At 47.6% G+C, this 11,853-nt stretch overlaps 1 protein-coding gene and 1 pseudogene across 1 annotated transcript; one reads left to right on the plus strand and one right to left on the minus strand.

Moving 5' to 3' along the window:
* Positions 1–1,330: 1,330 nt before the first annotated feature.
* LOC123162185 (cytosolic sulfotransferase 5) lies at positions 1,331–2,533 on the plus strand. The gene has a single exon (XM_044579977.1). The coding sequence runs from the start codon at positions 1,371–1,373 to the stop codon at positions 2,457–2,459; it is 1,089 nt and encodes a 362-aa protein (XP_044435912.1). The 5' UTR covers positions 1,331–1,370; the 3' UTR covers positions 2,460–2,533.
* A 4,226-nt stretch (positions 2,534–6,759) lies between these two features.
* LOC123162184 (probable flavin-containing monooxygenase 1) lies at positions 6,760–10,495 on the minus strand (annotated as a pseudogene).
* Positions 10,496–11,853: the final 1,358 nt, after the last annotated feature.

An 11,853-nucleotide genomic window follows, 5' to 3' on the forward strand; every position in this document is an offset into this window, starting at 1 on the left:
CATATAGCGGACTTGGCAAATGGGCATGCTCTTGTCCGACTGCTGCTGCTCTACCGTCTTCGGGGGCGCTGCATCGGTGCTATCCAGGAGGTCGGTGACCTACGCTCCTCGCGGGGCCGTCATTGACTGGGCCTTCCAGAGGAGGAAGTTCCCCCTTGCTAGCTTCTTGGTGGGTGGCGCCGCTCCAAGGTTGAGGACGGCTGGAGAAGTGGAAGACATGGCGAGGTTGATGTTTGTGTTGGACACTAGATTGATTGGAAGAGGCTGGCTCTGTATACCATGTAGAATTTGATGGAAGCGTTCCTACTCCCTCATATGAGAGCCGCATGAATATACTTGATCAATGGCAAGAAAAACCCTTGCCCTGGTTTACAACAAGTCCAAATTGATCGCTATGATTCAGTTGGTTACACGGGATAGAGAGAGAGAGGATGTTACGAGAAGGATAAAGAGAAAGAGCTGAGTTGAGATTAAATGCAAAATATCTCTATGTCTAACAGTGCGTTGGAATTGACATTTTTTTTTGAAACAATGAGTACAGACGTAAGCACTCATACTTACGCATATACTCAACACACGCACACCCTATCTCTATGAGCACCTTCGAGAGAAACTGAGCTGGCATATTATCTTGAGACTTATGAAGTCACCGTAACCGCCTCGTCGTCGACAGGAACATCTCCTCCCACTGAAAGCGCATCGCCGGAAATCCTCAAATAAATTCAGGAATAATGCGAGCAGCAGGACTTGAAACCTGGTGGGCTAGGGATACCACTGTCCCTCTAACCATCCAAGCACAAGTTGATTCGCGCGTTGGAGTTGACTTAGAGCATCTCCAACAGCCGCACAAAAAGAGCTCCGCGCGCTAAAAGTTTGTTTTTAGGCGCCGAACAGCTCCAACAGATGCTGTAAAATATCGCGCGCGCTAAAAAGTTTTGGGCACGCGTTAAAAAACGCTATCGCACGCAGGATATATTAGGCTTCGGATTACGCGCACTTCACAATTTACACTTCGTGCTTTTTTGGGCGTGCGTTTTTGAGCGTCGCTAAAGCAATATTGTTCCCGGCGTTTTAAAAATGCTACAACGCTATAACTTTTATTGGGCACAAAATTTTTATGCGACGGTTGAAGATGCTCTTAATAAACTGAAACCGGTCCACACCGGGCGGCCAATCGCCCACATGCAGCTGTGGCCTCCACACACCGATGGCTCCATCCTGCCTTATCCCCTTACGGGTGTCTCTCAGCCTCTTGTTCATCCCACAATAAGATTGCGTAGAGAGCGCATGTAGCTTAGACAGCGCCTACAAGTGTTATATATTCGCTACTCGCAAGCACCGAAGAAGGTAAGAAACCAGAAAAAGAAGCCATGGCCAGTACTGGTGCTCCTATGTCGGCCGGCGCAGCCGTAGAGAAAGAAGAAGCTGTAGCATCCGCGGTCATCGCCAACCCGCATGCCGACCTAGCGGAGATCATGCCATCGCTGCCCACTGCGCCGGGGTTCCCCCCGTACCGGCTGCGCCGATACGGCGGCTTCTGGCACACTGACCTCTATCTCAAGTTCATCGGCGCGTCGCACGCGTGTTTCAAGCCGCGGCCCACCGACGTGCTTCTCGCGAGCTTCCCCAAGACCGGTACCACCTGGCTCAAGGCGCTCGCGTTCTCCGCGCTCAACCGTGCCGCCCATCCGCCGTCCGTCGGAGCCGACCACCCGCTCCACCGCAACAGCCCCCATGACCTCGTCCGCTTCCTCGAGCTCGCCGACCAAGACGACGATGGTCTGATCTACGAGGAGATCCCTTCTCCCCGGCTGCTCGCCACCCACGTGCCCTACTCCCTGCTGCCCCGCGGCATCACGGGCACGAAGGACGGCTCCGGCGGCCGGATCGTGTACGTCTGCCGGGACCCCAAGGACACGTTTGTATCCTTCTGGCACTACCACGAGAAGACCACGGCGACACTGCAGCGGATGGCCGACGTCGGCGGCGCGTCGGCCGCCATGCCGACGTTCGAGGAGGCGTTCGAGCTCTTCTGCCAGGGCCAGAGCGTGGCGGGGCCACAGTGGCGCCACACGCTCGAGTACTGGGAGGCGAGTCGCCGGAGCCCCGATCAGGGGCTGTTCCTTAGGTACGAGGACATGCTGCTTGACCCGTCGGGTAGCCTGATGAAGTTGGCGGCGTTCATGGCATGCCCCTTCTCGCCAGAGGAGGAGGCGGCCGGGGTGGTGCGCGACATCGTGGAGCTCTGCAGCTTGGGTACGCTGAAGGGGCTTGAGGTGAACAGGAGAGGGAGCACGATGCTGGGGCTCAAGAACGAGGCCTTCTTTAGGAACGGCACGGTGGGGGATTGGAGCAACTGCATGACGCCGGCCATGGCGGCGCGGCTGGACGGCATCGTCGCCGAGGCGCTCCAGGGGTCCATGCTCACCTTTGGCGCTTCCTCCAAGGATGAAGTCTAGCTCACCCATATTGTTGAATTTATGTATTTTTATTATGTGACTACAACATTTTCAAGCCTTATCCTTGGCCATCACATTCTTCCTCAACACCTTCGCTTTCTTCCTGCTTGTCACCTTCGCTTGGAGTTGGAGAGGCACATGGAGGGCCAGAGAGTTGGGCATCAAACACATCATGCATGTGCTGAACGCTAGAGCCTAGAGGGGACACGTGGGTGACATTTACCAACAGATTAAAACAACAGGTCTATAGCTGACACAAGCGCGAATATTCATGTCAAATCGGGCCACATTGCAACCCATCCAATGCGGTACTCCTTCGGTATGCGGACGAGTCCATTTGTTCGAAATCTTGCAAACCGAATGCAAACTAGTAGAATCTCTGCTACATTTTTTTGTTCATTCTTCTTTGAAGCAATGGATTCGGATTAGCAGTGCATATAAGCACTATCCCTTTTCGAAAACATATAAGCACTATGTTGAGTCGTCCGACAGCTCGTCCAATGAAGAGGACTACACGAATGAGACAACAATGATGCATCTGGTGCTTGCAGATGTGGAGTGTGCCGAGAAGCATGTTCTAAATTTGAATGGATCGGTCAAGGCTCATCGAGTGCTCAACCGCAATTGGGCGCGCGACCATTTTGACGTTGATGGATGACTACTTTGCCCCTGAGGCCTTCTTCGCTGACAAGTTTAGCACGCGTTTTTGGATGCGCAAAAATGTGTCTCTACCATAGCGTCCGGTCCTTTGATGACTAAATCATCTTGAAGAAGGACGCCGTGAAAAGATCAGCGGCTATTGATCATGCGGACCTAAAAAATAAAATTTGGGGTCGGATTTATGTTGTCGGTGTTGGATGGCCGGTTCCCGCATCCGTGTCCGCGGACTGGTCTCCCCTGTCCGCAAACGGATGCCAGAATAAATTTGCGGGTCACCATTGGAGATGCCCTAAGAAAAATATTTTGTGGGATGTTGTTTCTCGGAAATAAAAAACACAAGAGCATGCAATCAATATTTACATAGCAGCTAGGCACTAGTTTTTAATTTAGTTTCTGATGGAAAGATATGCACAAAAGAATGATTGAAAACCGCAAGTGAAAGCTAAAGTAGAACAAGACTTCATATTTATTTATTTATTATACAATGATGAGGGAAGATACTAACCACAATGTTTCCTTTGACATTAAAAGATCGTAATCCTTACCAGCAAACCCATCCAAATAATGATTTTTAACTAGAGCTCAATAAATATTTCACAAGATATATATATTGCCAAAACTATTATTAACATTGATCGATAAATCAATGGTGTTATATAATCAAATTAAATTAAAATTATTTGTCTTGCGCAAATATTTAGCTAAGATATAACAAAATATTCACATGGTATATTTAGGCTACAAGTTTTTAATAAAGTAGTAAAATGTCTATAGACCAATATGATAATATAATAAATTTGCAAAAGCACAAACTCAAAACATTTAGGAAAAAACTAACGCCCACACGTGTGGGTGTTTGCACATCGTCCACACGCCTCCATCACCACTCATTTTGCCACGTATGGACAGATGACATCAGCAGAAATCTTTTTGGTTTTTGGCTTAAAAATATTTTATCTCCTAATTTAAAAAGCAAATTAAAAATTCGTTTTCACCATTAAATCCGTCTCGACGAGATCTTCAAAACTAGATCCCATGTTGATATGTTTCGACGAAAAAAAAATTTGCCCAGAAGTTGCCATGATGTTTACACTGTAGTTGACATGGTGCTTAAACTAAAGTTGCCATGTGGCAATTTTAGTTTGTAGATCATGGCAATTTTAGTTTTTGATGATGGCAATTCCAGTATTTTGACCATGAAAATATTTTTTATGAACCATGGCAATTTTAAATGCATGTATCATGGCAATTTTAGTTTATGGTGCATGGCAAGTCTAGTTTCTTAATTCTCCGTTTTATAATATGTCAAATTTTACTTTTTAATATAGAAGAAAATAGCTGAAACATAACATGGCAACTTTAGTATAAACATCATGGCAATTCATGTGTAATAGACATGACAACTTTTAACATAAAAAAATCGTCGAAATATATTGATATGATATCTAGTTTCGAAGATCTTGTCGCGAGGGATTTAATGATGAAAACGGATCTTCAATCGGATTTTTCATTTAAGAGATAAAACATTTTAAAAACTGAAAATCCAAAAAGATTTCCACATGCATGCATGCGATGACATGGTGTTGTCTGTATGTTATAGGGCGTGTGGGCGGGTTTGGCTCCCACCACACGTGTGGGAGTTAGCGTTGTCCAACATTTAAATCTAGCCATGCAAATACGCGGGCTGCACTGCTAGTTGATATGCATGATTACAGATTGCAAGAACTAGATTGCATATACGAAGCTAGATCTTGAGATAATGGCAACCGAAATGTCTTGAGGCTCCGGTAGTGGTATGTGAGCCTTTTTATAAGGCATCTTCTTCTGTAGAAAATTATCAGTCTTCGGTATCATACAATATGTCATCCCCGAGTTAGCACATCTATCCATCTATCTATCCTCCGTGTACCCCTATAAGGTACCTCAACATGACTAGGTCGCTCGATACTCGTTGGTTTACACGGTTTGTCCACCCCACCCCCATAACCACCAGGCCACACAGGACTCCCCATGTTGGCACGTGAGCTGGAGTTACTTGATAGGACAACACAAGTGGATCCATTATTTGTTTTCTGTCGGGCTAATTTTGGATCTCGATCCAATCCGGATCATCAAAGTCGTATGTGGTTAGTAAGAGCCTCAAACTCGTTTCATACGTCTGGCGGCATTCGATCACTGTTCAGTCACGATTTTTTGACTTTGACGGGCCCCTCAAACGGATCTCAAACGGCTCTCAAACGCCCGGGCTGACCGGCACCCCATATTCAGCCCAAATATGGGGCAGATATGGAGCGATCGGGCACGCCCGCCACATCGGACCCAACCCACACTGGCCCACCCGGCCCCATATAAAATCCTCCCTATCCGCTCGTCGAACCAAACCATAGCCACTTCACTTCCCTCCCCTCCACTCTCCTCCGCCACCCAAACTCGTCTCCGGCTCCTTCCAGCCGTCTTCGGCATGGCGGACAGCGGATCCGAGTCCTTCACCTCCAGATCTTTCAACCCCAAATGCATCCCACGCGGCCCCGAAGAGGAGATGGCCGTCCGGCTTGCGCTCTGCCGCACCCGGGAGGAGGCCCGTGGACGGGTGCGCCTCGGACTCCATCCGTCAAGAATCCATTGCGTCTGCCCAAATTGCGCATGGATCCGGCGCTAGGCCGGCCATAGCTGCCTCGCCGGAGATCGTGCGGTCCATCTGGCGTCCGGACGCGCTGGTGGACGCGCAACCCCTCCGTTGGCACGCCGATATTGGGGGCGCACCATTGTCCCACGAGGCCATGGCGCGGCATGCAAGGCACCGGGTGAGGGAGGTGGCGGCAGTCCTCGCGGCAGCGGCCGTCGGCGAGGCGGAGTCGCATTCTCCGGCACCCCGTATGGCGCATCAGTCCGGTCGCCGCAACCGCATCGTGGTGGACATCAGCGGCTCATCCCAGGTCGGATCCATCATCGATCTGACATCCACCGACACCGTTCGGGTTCCGGTCTCCGACGAGGAAGAGTAGGGCATGGGAGATGGTGGGGCCTTGAGTCCCCTGAGCCAGCTCGTGTCCCATGCCCTACCCTACCTTGCTGGCGACCAGACCAACACTCTGAGGAGCGCAGCCGGCCGTCAGACATAGCCATGGCGGGGCCGAGCGAGTGGGGAGCGGAACCCGACAAGCTTCGCGTAGATTAGGTTTCACGTTGCATGTAATAATATGGATTTGAGGTATCCGGATGTGAATTGTGTTTTTTAAGGGGTGACCGGTCACTATTCGGGGATGCGTACGGACGCGTCCGCGGGCGTTTGAGGGGTCGGATTTGCCAAATCCAGCTGTAGATGCTCTGATAATGGAAGAAAATTGACCGGAAAAGACCTAGACGACGGTGAGGTAAGATTTGGCCCTCACTCGTCTCCGGCATGCCACCTTTTTTATGCCGAGGGAGGAACAAAAATTATCTTCTTTATTTTAGTTGGTGACGGCGGCTCATCCACACCCTTTTCCTCCCATGCTGGACTTGTGGTCCTACGAGCTTATATATGCTTTTGTCCATCATGTAGATTGCGGAGAAATTATTTTGAACGATTGTGCATTGATCCATGGGCAGTCTAGAGAGATCTTGTGTTCCTTTACCTAAAAATTATTATACAACCATGGGGAAAATGACAAGTGGTTCTATTGAACGTGCTGTGACTTATATGGCAACTGGAAGTATAGTATAGACAGAAATCATACACAGAGTTGAGCAAGCAGTGACTAGTAATTAAGCCCCGTACAAAAAATCATCGCTAAATTTGTACTCTTACTTAGGGTGAAGATCGCTATAATCATCGGGACCATAGGCCTCAAATAATTCGGCAAAAAATCCATTCTTCCTTCTCGGGTTGCATCCCATGTCTTCACATAATCTATCATTGTACCAAGTAGGAAGAAGTCCAGTGCACGGTGTACGTGATTCGTCACGGGAGTAATGCTTCATTACCTTCTCGCATTCAAGTACATCCCTCTGCATTGCTTCAACACTTGGTAATCTAAATCCACCATCCATGAAATATGCTAGCCACTTAGACCGTAGTTCTGAAGTGTAGACATTCGCATAGTTGTCAGAATATCCGAGGACCGCAAGTTGTGGAATCTTAGGATGTATGCACTCCCTGTGAAACAATAATTAAATAAATTTTTCAATAAAGACTTGAAGTACGTAAAAAATATGTCTAGTAAAGTGATGACCTATAAAGTTGTGCAGTTGTGGATGTTGAACCAACGATGATAGTATGAAAGTACTTTGACATGAACATGTCCTTGATGTTTTGATCACCATTGAATCATGTTCCGAAAATAACTATGTCACTCTTTACCAACGTAGATTCACCTTCAACGAGCACACCTTCTTTGCAAAAGCCAAAGGTCTTCGACTTTCTAATAACGATGATGCCTTCCTCTAGATTATTGTAATGATCCTTGGGTGTAGTGGAAAGCATACATCCCACCATCCCCTCAAAAAAGCTGTGGTCAGGCACCATGTCATGCTTCTTCATTGGAATGGAGTAGTAGCTCTCAGCAAACTTTGAAATCATCAACCTCTTCTCACACACACAAAAGAACAATACAGATGTCTGAAATTAGTCTAAAACAAAACCATTTACACTTCCGGTAATATTAATATTCAATAAAATGGAAACATGTTGTAGTACCAATGGAGTCAAGACGGTAGCTAATATGCTAAGGAGGAAACCTTCACCGGGCTTGTGAATAAGGAGTTCAGCAAAACGAGTTAGATAGAAATTTGATATGTTAATACCCCAAGCATAGAAGTTCGGTATGATCCATTGCTTGGTTCGGACTACCATTGTGCATGGTTTCTCCATACCTAAAGAAAAATTATAGAAAGTAATAAAAATATAATCGCAATGTTTCATTTTTATCTAGGAAACTATAAAGACGAAGACAATATAATCATGATAGGCAATGCTACTAAATGTATACATTGGAATGCTTTAACAAAATGGACATAATAATGTTTCAGTTTCACTAACAAGGAGAAACAAGGTATGTTTAATTGAGGATTGAATATTTTTACCGTTTACTTTTGCGCATTCATTAGCAATGTCAAGGGCTGAATTTCCATAGCCAACGACAGTCACACACTTGTCCTTGATCATCTCCTTAGCTTTCTCACTACCCATTTTGGAGTAGTCCATGGAGTGGATCACTTTCCCATCAAATGCTTCTGGGCCTCTACCAGGAGGGAAATTGGGTATGTTGGGATAATTGCTAAACCTTCCCGTACAAAGAATCACAAAGTCTACCATGTGTACCTGGAGAAAGGGAATACATGTTTATGAACAGTCACATGAGAAAAGTTAATTAGTGTAACACCCTGGCCCAATATGAGTTATGACTAGCCCACCTGTAGGGTGGACCCATATATGTAGCACTCCCCTTACACTTTCATCTTTGCACCATGTAAAATGGTTAGCCCAATGGTGCTATATTAGGAATACAAGGCTGGACCAAAGAAAGGGTCGTCGTTTATTTGGCAAAGTATTGTGGGAATTCAAACTTTCAAGAGAGGTTATGTATGGCGGGTTGGAACGGGCTCTCAAATAAATATTTGGGATGATCCTTGGATTCCTTCTAGTACATCAAGAAAGGTTATAACACCTAGAGGATGGGCGAACCAACCTATGGTTGGATGACTAGAAGGACAGTGGTATCCCCAGCCCACCAGGGTTCAAATCCTGGTGCTCACATTATTCCTGGATTTATTTTAGGATTTTCAGCGATGTGGATTCAGTGGGAGGAGACGTTCCCGTCGATGATGAGGCGCATATGGTGACTTTGTAAATCCCAAAATGATGTGCCGGCAAAGTCTCTCGAAGATGCTCATAGGGATAGGGTGTGTGTGTGCATTCATAGGGGTGAGTATATGCATATATGTATGAGTGCTTGCGTCTATACTGTGTTCAAAAAAGAACACCTAGAGCAAGGACAATGTTATAACACCTAGTGGAGGAAATTATAGACCCTCACACACGACAATGGGATCTGGAACTTATTAGGTCTGTCTTTTCACAGGTTGGTGTCGCTAGAATAATTCAAATTCCTCTCCGGACGGAGGCCATGGAAGATCTTGTGGCGTGGTAGTATACAAGGGCAGGAACCTTTTCAGTTTAGTCGGCGTACCACGCAGAGTTTAACCATCAGTTTGGGAGCCAAATAGCCAGGTCGGACAGGGTAGCGTTCAGTTAAACTCCATATGGAAACAACTTTGATAACTATATACTCCAAGGAAAATAAAACACTTTGGATGGAAGGTGCTCCGGGGTGTACTACCATGCATGGGAATCTTAGCCGCAAGACACATTCCAGTCCTTCTGCAATGTCCAGTTTGCAAGACCGGGATTGATGACATTCAACACGTTCTTTTCTGTTGTCCTCAGGCACGCACACCACACACACACAACGGTGTGGTAGGTGTGAGGAGCGTAACAATAGGTCGCCATCCTTTCAAAAAGAAAGTATAGGTCGCCATCCAAACCAATATATAAAGTCGCCATCTTGACTCTCGAGAGATTAGGACTAGTGCCATTTACATGATGGATGGTTAGGTGGTGGTTGCGTGGGTGCATGCTTATCTATAAAGAATTGAGAACTCCATACATGACATTTCTTCCCTCAACACTCGACTCCCATTGCTATGTGATTATGAGAGCAAGCTCGAATCAAGAAGGCTCAGCAAGATTGGATTTTGTGGTCAGAAGATCTTGAAGACCATGACCACGAACAAACCAAATTGTACCAAGTTTATATGTACTTGAATATCATCATCCTAATCCTATATGGAAAAACGTTTGCGCAGTAGTAGCATATCATGTCGATACCTCTATGTGACCTTCGTCGTCGGCCACCGTGAGGCGCCACTCCCCGTCGCCGGAGCCGAACGCCTGGCCGCAGCCGGCCCACTCCTCCCACGCCACCACCTCCTCCTCTGCGACGCCGACGTACTCCATGCTGGTCACGCGGTGGCCGAGCCTGACGCAGTCGAGCACGCCGAAGCGGCGCGCGTAGGCGTGGAGGTAGTCGGCGACCTGGCGCTGGTTGGGGAACATCTCCGTCACGGAGTCCGGCCAGGGGAAGTCGGAGTAGCGATACATGTGCCGTGGCGCCTGGAGCCTGGTCCCCTCCATGGCGTTCGGCCACACGCCCCCGACGGCGTCGCCCGCATCAAAGACCACCGGCCGGCAGCCGCGCTCCAGCAGGTGCTTGCACGCCGCCAGGCCACTCACGCCGGCGCCCACGATGGCCACGCTCTTCTCATCCAGGCCCATCGGTCGATTTGTATGTGTGTGTGCTCCGTCCACGACGGGCGGTGTGAAAGGTAGTGCTACGCTACGGGACTCACAGCAGCATCAAATAATGAAGAGAAGGAAACTCTACTGAATAATAAGCCAACTGTGGCAAGCCGTGGTTAGCAATCCCACAATTCTGTCAGCTGGTCCACGTCCAATCCTTATCTTTACAGATCGTAGTGTGCCAGAAAAAAATTACGAGATCTATTGATCAACCAGTATTACACCCTACAAAAATAAAGAAAACACGTTGAGGTCCATCGGGGGCATTCGTCTCCTTCCTCACGAACAGGCTGATGACACGCCATCACAAGTTTCTTTCCATCGTCGGAGCCAGCATTGTTAAATCCAAGAGCTTCTTTTGATTTAAAAATGTTTTCCAAATAAAAAGAGATCGTCAGCTTCTTACAAGATAGTAGTGGAGCTAGCGAAAAAAAATATTATGCCAGTGAGGGGAGCGGGAATCTAGTTGAGGGAGCGAGAGCTATGTGGGTCGGCCTTCAACGGTTTTAGCATGGAACGGGAAGGGCTCACACACCAACCACCGGCTGACAATTGGGCTGAAATGTGTAAGGACACCACAACCACACACTAAACAACTCAACTCTCCTCTCAGAACAAATATCGTGTCTATCAGCACCACACATGATACACGAATGAAAACAATACCTAACATAACTATAATCCGGCCAATGAGGATAAAACCCAAATGAAATAACTGGCCGCAATAACATGCGATAAAAGAAATACTTAATCCCACTTGTGAAGAACGGCATGGCGAAGTGAAAGATCGTGGATGTCGCCTAGAGGGGGGGTGAATAGGCGCTTTAAAATAATTACGGTTTAGGCTTGAACAAATGCGGAATAAACCTAGCGGTTAATTTGTCAAGCACAAAGCCCAAAATAACTAGGCTCATCTATGTGCACCAACAACTTATGCTAAGCAAGGTAAACAACTAAGTGATAGCAAGATATATGACAAGAAACAATATGGCTATCACAAAGTAAAGTGCATACGTAAAGGGCTCGGGTAAGAGATAACCGAGGCACGCGGAGACGACGATGTATCCCGAAGTTCACACCCTTGCGGATGCTAATCTCCGTTTGGAGCGGTGTGGAGGCACAATGCTCCCCAAGAAGCCACTAGGGCCACCGTAATCTCCTCACACCCTTGCACAATGCAAGATGCCATGATTCCACTAAGGGACCCTTGAGGGCGGTCACCGAACCCGTACAAATGGCGACCCTTGGGGGCGGTCACCGAACCCATACACTTTGGCAACCCTTGGGGGCGGTCACCGGTACCCGTCAAATTGCTCGGGGCGATCTCCACAACCTAATTGGAGACCTCGACGCTTGCCCGGAGCTTTACACCACAATGATTGAGCTCCGAACACC

This window comes from Triticum aestivum, chromosome 7B (genome assembly GCF_018294505.1).
Source record: "Triticum aestivum cultivar Chinese Spring chromosome 7B, IWGSC CS RefSeq v2.1, whole genome shotgun sequence".
Lineage (NCBI taxonomy): Eukaryota > Viridiplantae > Streptophyta > Magnoliopsida > Poales > Poaceae > Triticum > Triticum aestivum.

Coding starts and splice junctions, on each gene's coding strand:
- LOC123162185 (XM_044579977.1), top strand. CDS start 1,371: ATGGCCAGTACTGGTGCTCCTATGTCGGCCGGCGCAGCCGTAGAGAAA.